Genomic DNA, 14927 nt, shown 5'->3' with positions numbered 1-14927 from the left:
GTATGTGTGCAGTGGCAGTGGTGGGCTTCTTTCCTTCTACCATTGGGTTTCATGGATCAAAGTTAGGTCATCAGACCTGTGTGGCAAGCGAGTTTCCCTGCTCAACTTCTCAACTCGGTACTAATTTACTCATTATGCTGTCTGTTTACCCTCTAGCCTAAGGATCAAAAGACTCTTGAGTCAAACTAGGTATACTTGGATCTAGAAGCCATGTGCAGTCAGTCTGTCACTTTGTCCAGGACAACAGCTGCTATTTCACACAGCTTCACACTCCTGTGAGCCTAAGGACATGCAACAGCTCTCTAGGAAGGCTCCACAGCAGAAACGAGGGCGAGCGGCTGCACTAGCCACCAGAAGCCTTTAGGCTGTAGGACGCCAGTTCCCAGCACACAGGCAAAGCTGTGTGAGCAGAGCCTTTTCATCTTTTACCATCCTGGACAGCCAGCAGGGATGCAGGAGGATAAGATCACCACAGGGAAGGGGCTGCAACTGCATGCTAAGAAGGCGTCTTTCCAGACAAAAGTTGATTGTGTGATGCAATTAAGGAATGATTAATAGAAAAAAAATCCTTTCAAGAATCCACTCTAGACACATATAAACAAAGTCAGAGGTGCATTTTTCTTTACATTACAACTTTGCCAACTTCAGAAATAAAACTCAGCATCTCTGACTTCTAGATCTCTGCCACTTGTGAGTACACTTATTTCACTTTTTCCTTCCTTCCTTGTAAATTTAAGTTTTCTGACAGTTGTTTGTGTAAAGCAACCCTCCTTCTATCACCTGTAAACTATTCTGTCCTATTCAACTCGCCCAACCAGAATCAAGCACCTGCTCACATGACCCACAGCTCTAAGCATGCTGCAGGCACAGTGCACAGCCAAGCAGGACTCAAATGGCACGCACGCAGGCACGCACGCACGCACGCAGGATACTCACCTGAGTGTCCCTCTTGCTGGAGCCATCCTCGGTGTCTGACTGCCGCTCTTGCTCATTTTCATCACTCTAAAGCACATTGTCAGATTGGGTTACAAAAACAGACACATCGAATGCTTGGTATTTTTTACTTTTGGGATTTAAAATGATTCTGTGCAAAAATACACCATAAAGCTTTTTATGTGTGTTCAAATCTTTCTATATTAAAATCGTTAAACTAAATTCACTTTAAAGGAAACAAAACAATTTGCTTTTTTCCCTGTTGGTTCCTTACCATTCATTATCACTTAGGCATTATCTCCCCGTTTTCAAAACTTTTTTTTTTTTTAAATTTTTAATCTGCCTTTAAGAGTGTCTGCCTGTATTTCAGAAGCTGTAAGTTATACTTTTGATATATGGCTACTTTAGGATAAACGCATATAATTTCTTAAATCTTTATTTTTAGTTCTATGAACCTTAAGTTCTACCTGGATAGTCTAAGTTTGTTTAAATAAAAGCGAAGAACAAAAAACCAAAACCAGTCACATACATCCTTGACTTTTGTCCTCATATATTATATAGCTCCTTTTATATTTTAAATTGTATATGCCAATGTGCACTACATGTAATTTCACTATTAATGAAAAAAAAAAACAAAAAAGAAAAGAAAACAAACAACCCCCCCCCCAAAAAAAAACCTAAGCCCCTAAAATTAAAAAGGCAGGTTAAAAAAAAGTTGACTAGGACGTGTTGTTTATAGGAAAAGTAAACTAAAAACAAAAGTTTGGAAAAGTTACATTATGAAGCCAGGCAGTGGTGGCTTTTTTTTAACACCTAGGAGGCAGAAGCAGGTGGATCTCTGACTTTGAGGACAGCTTGGTTTACAGGCTGAGTTCTAAGACAGCCAGAGGCACACAGAAAAATCCAGTCTCAAAAAACCCAAACCTCGTCTCCCAAAAAGTAGACTTTGTTCAGTGTAAGAGCAACATATGGAGACGTGTGGGTTAGTTCAATAGCTGGATTACCTTCAGTGGAGGAATGTACACAATTAGAGATTAAAATTTTTATAGCAAGTAAAGTAAATGTACTGCTAGATATGACAGCACAGATGTACTTCAAAACAATACAATTGTAAACTCAAATGCTTACATTTCAGAACAAGGACGATTAAAATATAAATGTTTTCTCATTAACAGTGCTACCCACATTTCTTCTATTGGCTAATAAACAGCAATATTAGGGTTATATTCTGAGATTCAGAAAAAGAAATTTATTTGCTTGTGGTACTGGGAATTAAACCTGTAGCTTTGCACATGCTGGGCAAATGACCTACCAAAACCCCTAGCCTGTAACTCTAGGTTGGAAGGTTTCCTTTTCATAAGACTCGTAATCTTGCATCACTTGAAGCAAAACGGGTTCTTTTATGTACAGTTATAAAAATAAGACTAAATGTAACGTATCTTTCTTTGAAGGGGCTACTAGCCTTTTAAAATAACGTGTACACCATACCCAATATCCATTATAATTATCCCAAAAGTGGAGTAGGATTTGATTCAGGTATTACACACTCTGCGCTGCTGAGGGTCACTCAGCATGAGAAGTGACGTCAGTGCAGATTTACTTGCAAGGACTCAACTCATTCTTATTTTTAAAGACATTAATATGAGGCAACCAAATGGGTATCATGATCTCTATAGAAATACACACACACACACACACACACAAATCTACCTATTTTGTGGCTGTGCTTACAAAGCATTTTAAAACTTAATAGTTAAATAGTTGACTGATGATTTAAACCATCTATCCTCTCAGCGATGTACGGAATTATGAGCAAGTACTTCTGGGAGGGTAGTGTTTCTAACAGGTCCTCACATCTTGTGTCCAGAAGGAGACTCCAGTAGACCTCCGTTTTTCTCTTGGTCGCCGTCGTTCTCTGATTGATTTAGGTTGTGACTTATCTTCCCCTTCTTTTTCCTCTTCTTTTTTCTCTCCCTCTATTTATGGATTACATAAACCACATGATTGCAATCTATCCTGACAATGTTTTTACAAGCATATGTCAAAACAACTCAAGAGCAGGCTAGGCGGTTCCGTGGGTAAATAAAATTGCTGCCAAGCCAGAGGACCCACACAGTGGGGAAAGAACAGAATCTGACAAGGCGTCTCCCCACTTCCACAGGTGTGTCATCTCCTTACACACACACACATATGCCCTCGCCTAGCATGTATAAAATAAAGAAATGTAAAAAAACTTATACTCTAATTTTGTTAGCCTCTTCTGTAAAGTTTAGATTTCTTCAATTAAAATAATGTTTGTCTCCCAGTAATCCTGTATATTTGGTATAAAGTTGCATTTTAATCTCCCATTATGACACATTTTTTTTTTTTTCTTTTTTACGGAGCTGGGGACCAAACCCAGGGCCTTGTGCTTGCTAGGCAAGCGCTCTACCACTGAGCTAAATCCCCAACCCCATGACACGTTTTTAATGATCATGAGAACAAATTGTCTCTATGTTCTTGCTGTCCAAAATAAAAACATCCCTAGAGACGTGTTTGCTGTGTAGAAAATGGCTGATTGGCTGACTGGTAGGACAGGCTCGCCATTAATGTGTGATAGCAAGATACCCACAGCACTCCAGTGCGAGGGGTGAAAGCACACAGAAGCACATGATGGGACACATGGCAGGAGCCCAATGCAGTCTGCGGTCTCCACCATGTCTTCTAGCACTTCACTTCCATTCTGAGGGCAGACCTTTTCTTGTGAAAAAATTACCTATCTTTCATTAAAAGCAAACAATATAGACATATTAATCTTAGGATTTCCGTTTTGCCCCTGTAAAGGGCTTCTGCACTATAAGATTTTTAGGGCCTTTGAATGTGCTAACAACGTAGACACATACAGAGCACGAATGACTAACTACACTGTTTCTGCTCAGTACATCTGTTTAAGATGTTCTTTAGTTGCACTACTAATTAGAGAGACCAGCACCCAGGATTACTTGAAAAGGTGACTTCTTACCTCTTTCATTGTCTTTGGTTAATCCCCGGGAGTAGGCAGAGGTTATACCTACAAGGCTGTTTGGCCTGTTGAGCTGACTTGAGGCATAGAGTGAACTGCCTAGAGTAGAAAGTGAGGAGGACGACGGAGTGCTTGAACTTGAAGTTGACACTGGTCTGTAACGTGCATAAGTCTGTGAAGTAGTAAGTAAAGCCATAAAACACAAAACTCATTTCAAAGAACAAGCCTTGTTCTCATCATGCTGAAGCCATTCACGTCCCAGCACACACCTCTCATGTACTTCTGTTTTTAGGCCATACACTCAGCACTGTCAGAACCCTTAGAACCACTCATACCAGCTGTGCTGCCCACAGCATTACCTCATCGTATGTTCTGGAATACTTTTGCTTATATTCATCTTCTCTAGATACTTCTGACTCCTTCTTTTCTTCTTGTTTCTCTTTATCCTGCTTTTCCTTTTCTTCTTTGTCTTTTTCTTCGTTTTCTTGTTCTCTGGTTCTCGTAGAACGGCTTCTTCCTATTGTCTTTTCGGCTTCCTGGAGGTCAGTCAGTGTCACCCCCTGCGCACCAGAAAGCATAAATTGTGATTAACAAGCTGGTTTATCAACTATGGATGCAATTTTCACATAGCAAACCACACTCATTTTATGAATCACAATAATGATAGGTATTGGGAAAGTTATAACTATAGATAAGACTCTGAATTAAAACAAAATAGTAAGAAAGAAGAAAAAAATCTGAATATGATTCTAATTTTAGAAGAGGAAGAGGCAATCTATAGAATACAACATTGTACGTATACATTTTCACACGTTAGCTTGAGGTTCGACAAAATCTTCGATAAGTACGTAAGGTTTTCAGGTTAGACCCCTAAGAACAGACTAGATAGGCAAAGCAGCTTAAGACCCAACGACCATAACACGTTGACAGGCCAGTAATGACAAGTTCAAACAGCCGAATTCATGCTCTGGGTTCCTCATCAGCAGGAAAGGCAGCTACCATAGTCAGAACGAGTCGGAAGTGAGATAGCAACTAGCCCGAGACGCTCTTCTTACTTTTGCCCAGCTGCTGTTTTCTATTCTGAGCACTAGGCCTCTTCTCCGTCCCTTCATCTCTACACGTTTGTAAGACTTTAATAATTGTGAGGCACCACATGGCTGAGTAGTGGTGGTGCATGTCTTTAATTCCAGCACTCGGGAGGCAGAGGCAGGGGGATCTTTGAGCTGGAGGTCTACAGAGCTAGGCCTTTGAGCCTGGTCTACAGAGTGAGTTCCAGTATAGCCAGAGCTACATAGAAACCTTGTCTCAAAAACAAACACCCCCCACCCCTCAAAAACCTCAAAGGGCATTATATTAATTAATTCATGTTAACACTTATGGATATACTCTGTGCCAAAAATCAAACTAGGAATAGGGGATTAAAAGTCAGCACTCACAGTAATGGGATATCAAAAGTATAACCTTATACACAAAAGCTATAGAAGGATTTCTACATCAACCTTATCTCTTCTGATTATCCACAGCGAGGGAAAATAAAAAAGTCACGTATTAAGTATGTATACATCTCTATATTATACACATTAGACATACCTGTGTTGACCGTCTAGACTGTCTTGCTTGTCTAGATCTTGCTTTCCTTTGGGATTCAGACTCTTCATCCCTAACAGGAGTGAGGTATGACCTACAGTAATAAATAAAACATTGTTAGGTAGAGATTCAATATTTATGAGGAGAAATATTTATCAGTGTTTGTGATTAAAACAAGCAAGCATAGTGTTTAATGGGTTAAGAAAGACTCTTCAGAAATGTTTGTACTTAGCATTGATATTAATACAATATGACCATTCCTACTTAATTTGTATTTTCTATGTGTGGGTGTATTATCTATATGTATGTCTGTACCACTTGCTTGCCTGTTGTCCACAGAGACCATTGCCTGGGAGTGGCGTTTCAGAGGGCTATGATCCACCATACGGGTGCTGGGAATTGCATCTGGGCCCTCAAGAAGAGCAGGTGTTCCCAACCACTGAATAAGCTCTTTAGCCATGCCATTTCTTTCTGGACAGGAGCCAGTTATACTTAGGATAGCATGTTCATTTCTTCCTTGCTATATTTAATGAACTTAATTTTAAAAATAATATAACTTAACTTTAAAAAAGAAATGAGAGGACTAAAGATTATGTTTTACTCTATTGAAATAGACACACATGCATTTCATTGTCAAAGAGCCAATTCATAGAAATGGAGAGGATGAATTTAACTTCTACTAAGAAATAACTCATTCCACGTTACTTCTCTAGTGTCCCAAAAATCCACTTATTAGCACTGCCCACTTAACAAGAACCGAGAAATTTCAAAAGGAGATGAAGCTCTGCCTCTAGAAACCAGTATTACTTGGGATAGTTCAATCATGACACTATTTTGTCACTGAACTCACCTGTCTGAAAGCATTACAGAGTCCTCTATTTTCTATGTAAGGCTTAGTGCATCTCACCCGCTGTGCTCTCCAAAGGCAGTTAATGGTCCAGCCAGCTTTCTTTATTTGGATGCTATCTTTTCGAAGGGCTCTTTGTCAGCTTTACTGCTCACCTCAAATGTTAGTTACCTTCTTTAATAAGCTCTGCAGTCAACTCTGAGGTGTACGTCATCTGTCTCTTCTATACACCCTCTCTATCTGCAGTGCTTTGTTTTTGTTTAAGTCTTTATGCTTCAATCTGTTTTAGACACTGGGGATGCCTTCATTACTGTTTGTGTCTCTGACTATTTCTGAAATCCGGTAAGACTAGTTCATATGCTTAATTGCTCTTAGCATAAGTAATTGACCGATGACAAATTTCTTATCAGTAGCTTTCAATTTCGGCAGTTAGATAACACATAGTGTGAACCAGGATGAGAGGACTGCTTTCTTGTTGCTTCTATTATGATTACAGCAACTGAGAGCAAGTCAGTCAGGAAAGTTCAAGTATAGTAATTTTTTTCCTTTAATGGGACAGTTGGCGAATTTACAGAAACACTCAATTATACTACAGCATTTATTTTGACTTAAGCTGTTTTTATGCTCTCCATGCTAGTTTGTTTTACTTATGTCAACTTGATACAAGTTTGAGTCATTTGGAGAGGGAAGCTCAGTTGAGAAAATGCCCCCAGCAGACTGGACCATGGGCAACCCTGTAGTGCATTTCCTCCATTGATGACTGTCGCGAGATGCCAAGCCTACTGTAGGTGGGTGTGAGGCTTCTATAAGAAGGCAGACCAATAAGCAGCATTCCTCCATAGCCTCTGAATTAGTTCCTGATCCAGGTTCCTCCCTGAATTCTTGCCCTAGCTTCCCTGGACAGTGAGTGAGTGGACGACAAGCTGAAATCACTCTTTCTCTCCCCTCGGTGCTTTTTGTCATGGTGTTTTTCACACCAACAGAAAGCCAAGAAAGCCTGGTTTCAAGAAATACTGTACATCCTCATCTGGTTGAGTATCACATCTTGGTCAGAAAGATGTAACTGTTTTTACGTCCTCTTGGCACCTAAATTCTCGATAGTTTTTTTTTTTTAAACCACAATATTGTTACATATGCACTATGTTGACCTGGCATTTCACAGAATTTATTTTTTAATTTTTATTTTTTTAGCTTATGTTCATTGGTGTTTTGTGTACATGTATGCCTATGTAAGGGCGCCCTGCAACTGGAGCTCCAGACAGGTGTGAGCTGCCATGCAGGTGCTGGGAACTGACCCAGGTGTCTGGGGGGTCAGAGGCTCTAACTGCTGAGCCCGTCTCCGTCCCTACAGACGAATACTTTCTTCCAAATCTCACCAAAACACTAATTCTGACCTAAACCCACAAACTCACCTTTTATTTCAATAAGCCTGGATTCTTTTTTAAATTCACTTTCAAATTTCCATGCAAGTTAATTTCTCATAGCTGCTTGTTAAAGGGATAAACAACTACTTGAATCTCTTGTAAAGTCTGTGTACTTTAATTTTATATGCAATGTCTTCATTTAGTATAAAACCATGGGCATTTAATCAATTCAATGTTTCTATTTTTCTAATGATTTACTTTACAAAGTTTTATTAGCTGAAATAGTATATTAAGTTATATTTTAATTGTTCAACCATATTATATACTTAAAAAACAGTAACATCCTTCTTAGCTTTTTTCCTTTCAGAGAAAATATATTTTTGTCTTCTTTTTTCTTTTTAATAGAGTTTTTTTTTTTTTTTTTTTTTTTAATGTAGTCCAGACTGGCTTTGAGGTGACTATTTAAGCCCAGACTGGCCTTAATCTCATAATCTCGTGGCTTTTCTGTTTCAGCCTCCTGGGTGCTGGGATTACAGGCATGGTCCACCATGTCTGGCTCGGAGGAAGTATAAAAAGTCAATGGGAGAGCTGTGGAAGAACAGTGGAAGAGGACAGCTATATAAAGCAACAGTTCCATGTAAATACAGTAGTATTGGCAAGGCACTCCTGTGCATTTAAAACTGCGGTAAATAGCAAGCACTTACTCTGAGCTAATCTGCTATTGTAGCCTATCATTTGCTGTTGTTAGTGTTTCTCTGCTTTAAACAAATATTTACTTATCAGAGGGCTGTAAGGATGACTTGTGGGCTAGAAAACTTGCTGTGTAAGTATGAGGGCCAGAGTTCAATTCCTTGGCTCCCACATTAAAGTTGGGCATGGTTGCATATAATGCTGGCATTAAGGGTGGAGAGAGGCAGATCCTGGAAGATAGTGTGTGTTCACTGAAAACCTCTGTCTTAAGAAAGCACGCAGAAAGGTGTATGTGCATAAGTGTGCATGTACCTGCAAACACCATAGATATACTATACCCCACCCACAAATAAATTCACAAAAAATTAAGGCATTGGAATTTTTAACTAAAAAGAAAGGAGGAATTAGATCCAATCCTGATCAACCAGGATAATTGAACATTAGATCCTGACTTCATATTAGATCCTAATAGGATAAATTCATTTTATTTTTTTAGTCACAATTATCTATTTTCCCCTAGCACTGACTACCAACCTTAAGACTGCACACATGCTAGCAAGTATTGTATCACTGAGCCCAACTCTTAGCCCTGCCACATACACACACACACACACACACACACACACACACACACACACACACACACACACACGTTATAACTGTGTATATATTTTAAGGCAAATAAATAATTATACATATTTCAGACTCACTGGTGGAATTTAATAAAAAGATAACCAGAATAAGCTAACTAATTATAAAAACTTCCAGTTAACTACTACATGTGGGAATTATGTTAGATATCACTGAAACAGGACAGAGTCTAGAGATGTGGAACAGAAACAAGGTCAAAGGACACAACCATGAAAGGCCTTCAGGAAACTCATTTCCAAGCCAGCCTTCGCTGGGGAGGTGTCTCAGAAACATAACACCTAGGAGTTTACAGAAAAGAGAGGTTCAGGGTACAAGGCTCAATATCAGCCTGCTGCTATCTCCTGTCATTTCTGTGAGGGTGACCAGATGCATCTTTCCCAGCTCATAGCCGGGTAAGGCCCTACCCTGGAAATGGAATTCGGGCCCAGGCGAGAGGGAGAGAAGCTGGAGAAATGAGCAGCTCTGCATCTGGGAGACTCCAGGCACAGCAGGGCAGCACTATGTCTGTGGGCTCTTACAAACCCTGCGAGAATGGCTCGGGGAATACAGGATGAACCTGTGTTCAGTGCGGCGTTAAAGACCTGTGCACCTCTCCAGAGCTCACCTCTACCATGGCAACAGTGGGTCTTCTTCATCTGTTACCATATTTCTACAGTCAAGGGGTAACTGTCAACACCCAGAGACAGACAAGAAATCCAGGAGGAGATTGGCTGAGGCCCAAAGGTGGAGAGGATTGCCATGTAGGCAGAAAACGTGGGAACTAAGACAAAGGGTCTGAAAACACAACAAAAAACCTGGAAAACCAGAGTGTGGTGGGCTCAGCACATTCTCTATGAAGGACCCTATGTCTTTAACTGACAATTCTACCTTAGTAATGACTATGTTACACCCAGATCACTCTTTTAAAGTTCTTGTTGAAAAGCAAAACTGGGATAGTATTTAAGTAATAAAGACTGTTTACAGTTGACAGGAAAAAATATAAGATGTTTTGTTTCTTATGCCATTAGAATAATCCTTGTTGTACGTAACAATTTATTAAAGATTTATTTTTTAATCTTTAATATTCCCCACTTAAATTAAGAGTAATTTAAAAAGCTATCCACATCTCTACTCTGTTCTTCAATGCAATCCATAGACCTGATGTGTAAGAGTCAGTTTGAGTGTTTGAGCTCTCATGGAATACACAAGGCACTGGTTTTTGAGCCCAAGCACTGAGGGGGAAGAAAAGATGGGAGGAGAGAATCATATTGGATTCTGAAACAGTGGTTGACTCCAGGGGGATATTTCTTACACTTTATTTTGTCACCGAGAATCTTGTTTAAAAGCAGGAATCTTAGAGATAGAACAGATTCTGGAAGTTAAAGAAGTCTGTATAGTAAGAACCAGGCCACACAGAAGAAGAAGTTCTGACTTAGAAGTGATTAAGACACAAGTGTCTCCAGTGTACCTCAATAGTAGATGGAAGCCTCTTGTTTGATTCCTAGTGAAGAAGATAAAGGGGAAGGAAGGGAGGAGAAGGAGGGAAAAGTAAGGGGATGGAGGGGGAAAGAACTGGGAAGGAGGAGGAAGACAAGGTTGGGGGAAGGGAACTGGAAGAGGAGGACTGGTATGTGAAGCAATGGCTTTACCACTAAACTAAGCAAATGTCCAGCCTAAAAATCTTATAATGAAAACTAAAACAAAACTGTTTAAAACCATCTATTTCCTTTGTAATGAGAACAATTATGTTGTATATAATTTCTCTCAAGTATCTTTAGATCTTCATTACACACACACACACACACACACACACACACACACACACACACACACACAACATTCCAACTAGCACTAAGACCCCAATAACTAAGAAGACAGTTGTCTGGCTTTGCCTTTGCCCTAAACATCAATTCTTTCAGAGATGGCCAACACACCTAGCTGCTAATAACTCCTAGCTGTGTCCATTTACCTAGGCTGGAGCCAACACATGATGTGAAATGGTCACTGTGCTGTTTGAATGAGAATGCCCCTTAGGATCACATATTTTAACATTCGGTCCCCAGCTGGTAGAGCTGCTCGAAGGGGCTTTGAAAGTGTGACCTTGTTGGAGGAAGTATGTCATTGGAGGTGGGCCTTGAGATATTTGAAGCCAGCTCTTCCTCTCTCTTGTGGGGCAGTTCAAGATGCTCTCAGTGTCCCGCTTTGGTGACAGAAACCCTCTGAAACTATAAGCAAAACCCCTCTTCTACAAGTCGCCTTGGTCATTGTATTTTGGCACAGCAAGAGAAAAATAATTAATAATACATATCAAATTTCTGAGAATGACAAAGCAAACAAGCAAAGAACACAAAATACCAAAACTAGACAAGCAAATCAGCAGAACTAGTACTGTGAGGACCTGTACACACCTGCGTCTCTCCCTGACCTCTGATGTGGAGGAAAGAGTGCCAGCAGTAGTTGTGGTCAGGGCTGTGGTAGAAGAAGCTGCAGCACTTACAACAGTTGGAGCAACAGGAATGGTCGCTGCGGTAGGAGCACTGTCCTTCTCTTTCTCAGTACTATCCTCAGCCCACAAACGATTTGAGGTACTATAGCATCATAAGCAGCAACACAAAAAGAGAAAAGGAAAACAGCTAAACAATGAAAGCAATTTCTAGAAGCTGAAAACATGTGACCACAGGGATGGATTTTTTAAAAACACAAGATTAGTAATCAAACAGCTCATGCAGAGCTGCCAAAGAAAGAAATTTTTATTTTAAGCAATATGATTTAAGACCTTAAGATTTTTTTCCCCAGACATGCATAACTGCTTGTTTTTTTGGAACCAATTTTTGCTTAAGAGCAATTTCAACATGGTAAATAAAAAAATCCAGAGCCCACATTTGTCTACACAACGATGCATGCACGCACATAAGCACACAGTAGACCTGAACACAGAATGTCTCTGTGACTTACCTGCTCTGTGTGCCTGCTGGGGAGGAACCCGGGGGAGTCTTTGCAGTAGTGCTTGTGCTGGAAAGGAAGCTTTTCTGAAGCCCAGCTGCAGAGGTAACTGTTGGTGTTGATGTGGTGCTTGGAACACTACAACTAATCAAATCATCTTGTCTTCTACCAAAGGAGCAACTAAAGGAAAGAGGCATTCTATATAGGATGTGTCTGTCTGTGTATTCTATATTCACTATCTTAGATACCACACAACTGCACACAGCAGAAAACAAAACTGTGTTCTTAATGCTACCAGCTCCAGCACCTAGAGCTGGATCTACAACTTGCTACAGTATAGATTAATTTTACTAATTTGGTAGTGTAGAATTTTATGCCTCCTCCTCCCAAAGCCTTCAATAACAATCAACACTGAACATTTTCAGAATATGCTAGACCATAAATGGTCATGCCAGGCTGGTCCTAACAAAAAATGTGGAGTGGATTCATTCAAGGAAGTAAGGCTTGTGGCCATACTGAGGAAAAGTTTTTAGCAATGGGTTAACTCCTCAGGAGTGACCCATGTCTACAGTGTGTGTGTGTTTATATCTTACTCTTCTTGCTTTCTGCAGAGAACCAAAGTATATGTTTCCTAGTCTCCAGTATAAAACCACCAAGATTCTAAACAGATAAGCTTTCATAGCTCTGAGTTCTAGCTCAGACAAATGTTTCAGATCATAGACAACAGCTAAATCAATTATGACAATAACCCATTTCAGATGATTTAGTCAATCATAAGTTCCTTTAAAAGTGTTGAAAGACATTTCATAATATATCAAGTTTAATTAAATATATATGCAGAGGATAAGTTAGAGTAAATCCCCACTATCTTTATATTACTGCATCTCTAAATTAAATTTAACACAAAAAAGATATAATAGTTTAAAAAATTTGCGTAACTGATATTATAAGAACATAGAGAAGCTTATAAAGTACATCATACCTTCTATGGTAAGTAGATCCTTCATTGATTGAACTATTTTTTTTAAGATCATCTTCCCATTTTCTTCTTGTGTAAGAACTACTTGTTCGCAAATTTGAAGACTCTCTGTGAAAACAACAGCCTTCAGATTCTGGTAGTTAACTTTAGAAGAAGGTTAAGAAAGGTACATACTAGTGAACAGGAGTAGATATGAGTAAAATCTCATAGGAAAACTTTGGGATGTTTACTAAAAAGTGGGAGTAATTTTAGTTCTAAGAGTCAGTATATAACCCTAAATAAAAGCATTTACAAGCATATTATTTATAAGACAAAATACTGTGATTCACAGCATGAGACATGTGACATACTGACAAAAATAATGCTGAGAACATATACAATACATAAAATGTTAGGTGAAAAAATGGAAGACATAGGGGTTGGGGATTTAGCTCAGTGGTAGAGCGCTTGCCTAGCAACCGCAAGGCCCTGGGTTCAGTCCCCAGCTCCGAAAAAAAGAAAAAAGAAAAGAAAAAAAAAAAAAAAGGAAGACATATAATTAGATGATAAAGCATGACTACAAATATAATAAAAAGTTCTCTAACATTGAAGATTAAAACCTGACAGTGACCACACATAGCGTTTCCCCTTTTCTTTTCTTTCTTTGTTTTGTTTGTTTGTTTGTTTATTCAAGACAGGGTTTCTCTGTGTAGCCCTGGCTGTCCTAGAACCCAGAGAGCTCCACCTGCTTCTGTCTCCTGAGTGCTGGGACTAAAGACACGTGCTGCTACTGTGATTTGGCTGCCCCGCTTTTCTATGTATCAGAACCTATTAGTGTGTCGTCTGGTTTTGCAACTCTGCTCTTTCTCTGGCTCAGCAGCAGCGATGCTTTCTTTACCATTTACACTAAACCTGCACGTTCTCGTCCCTCAGGACTGTGTAATTAGTGTTCTGTCGGGATGCTGGACAGTCTTCTCTCTCCCTGGAAGCCCGCCCTGCATCCTTACAGTCCTCACATAGTAACACCAATGCTGGCACTGTAGACTCTGCAGGACGAACACAGGCGCCCTATTGCACTCACCTGTTTTCCTTCTCTTCAATGTCAGACGTACTGCCTAGTCGCCTTGGGATTGTAGGGGCGACATATGCAAGTCTTGTTCCTTTATTGTCTTTCTCCTGACAACAGGAAAAGTCATGAATGAAAAAAGTTGTGATATGAAAAATATGAAGAAAAGGTTTTTAATGACATAAACGTATATGACTGCATGCTTACTGGGCAGTGTTTTCCTAGTTTAGGTCCTGAACATTAATACTCAGATAAATGAATGAGGTCCTACAAAAGCAATGATGAATAGCCAGCTCAACCAGTTCTCTTTTCAATCTCCTTAGGCTAAAATTAGAAAATAATTTACTCAATGAAAGGAAGAAAAATCCTATATTAATGACTTTTTCTAAGACTAAAATAATAATTTTTTTTCCCCGGAGCTGGGGACCAAACCCAGGGCCTACCACTGAGCTAAATCCCCAACCCCTAAAATAATAATTTAACATACACTTATTTCTCTTGAAGATAGAAGGTTCAAATATAGCTCAACAAGGAGTCACTTAGGTATACAAGCTGTTTACAACTAGGACAATGCATACTTTATATTAAGATATTCTAAACAAATATAATCTAAGTCATATTACTTCGATATGTGGCTGAAAGTATGTACCCTTAGCAACACTGCCACGCTGGAAAGAGGGCAATAAAGTTATAAGAAAGCAGAAACATTAATGTGAGTGAAAAAGAAACTTCATATTAGAATGTCTAATACAAGGTAACACTTAAGAGAAAGAAAACTGTATTAAAAAAACTTAGCAAGTCCAATCACAGACAATTCAGGAAGACCAACTTTTTTTTAAACATTTATTTATTTTATGTATGTGAGCACACTGTAGCTGTCTTCAGACATACCAGAAGAGGGCATCAGA

General features: G+C 39.4%; 1 protein-coding gene across 29 annotated transcripts in view; it reads right to left on the bottom strand.

Annotated features, from left to right (window-relative positions):
• Window positions 1-14927, bottom strand: part of Ppp1r12a (protein phosphatase 1, regulatory subunit 12A) — a 110845-nt gene that overhangs the window by 14660 nt on the left and 81258 nt on the right. For 4 of the 29 annotated variants that reach the window (XM_087555374.1, XM_087555364.1, XM_087555362.1 and 1 more), the window contains 9 exons: window positions 14035-14129; window positions 12978-13082; window positions 12008-12175; window positions 11461-11640; window positions 5525-5615; window positions 4294-4494; window positions 3935-4106; window positions 2788-2909; window positions 937-1002 (listed from right to left, as the gene is read on the bottom strand). In XM_087555374.1, the coding sequence (XP_087411500.1) occupies window positions 937-1002; window positions 2788-2909; window positions 3935-4106; window positions 4294-4494; window positions 5525-5615; window positions 11461-11640; window positions 12008-12175; window positions 12978-13082; window positions 14035-14129 (1200 nt within the window). 29 annotated transcript variants of the gene reach the window in all.

This window comes from Rattus norvegicus, chromosome 7 (genome assembly GCF_021556685.1).
Source record: "Rattus norvegicus strain SHRSP/BbbUtx chromosome 7, alternate assembly SHRSP_T2T, whole genome shotgun sequence".
NCBI lineage: Eukaryota > Metazoa > Chordata > Mammalia > Rodentia > Muridae > Rattus > Rattus norvegicus.
This window is presented reverse-complemented; position numbering and strand designations above follow the sequence as displayed.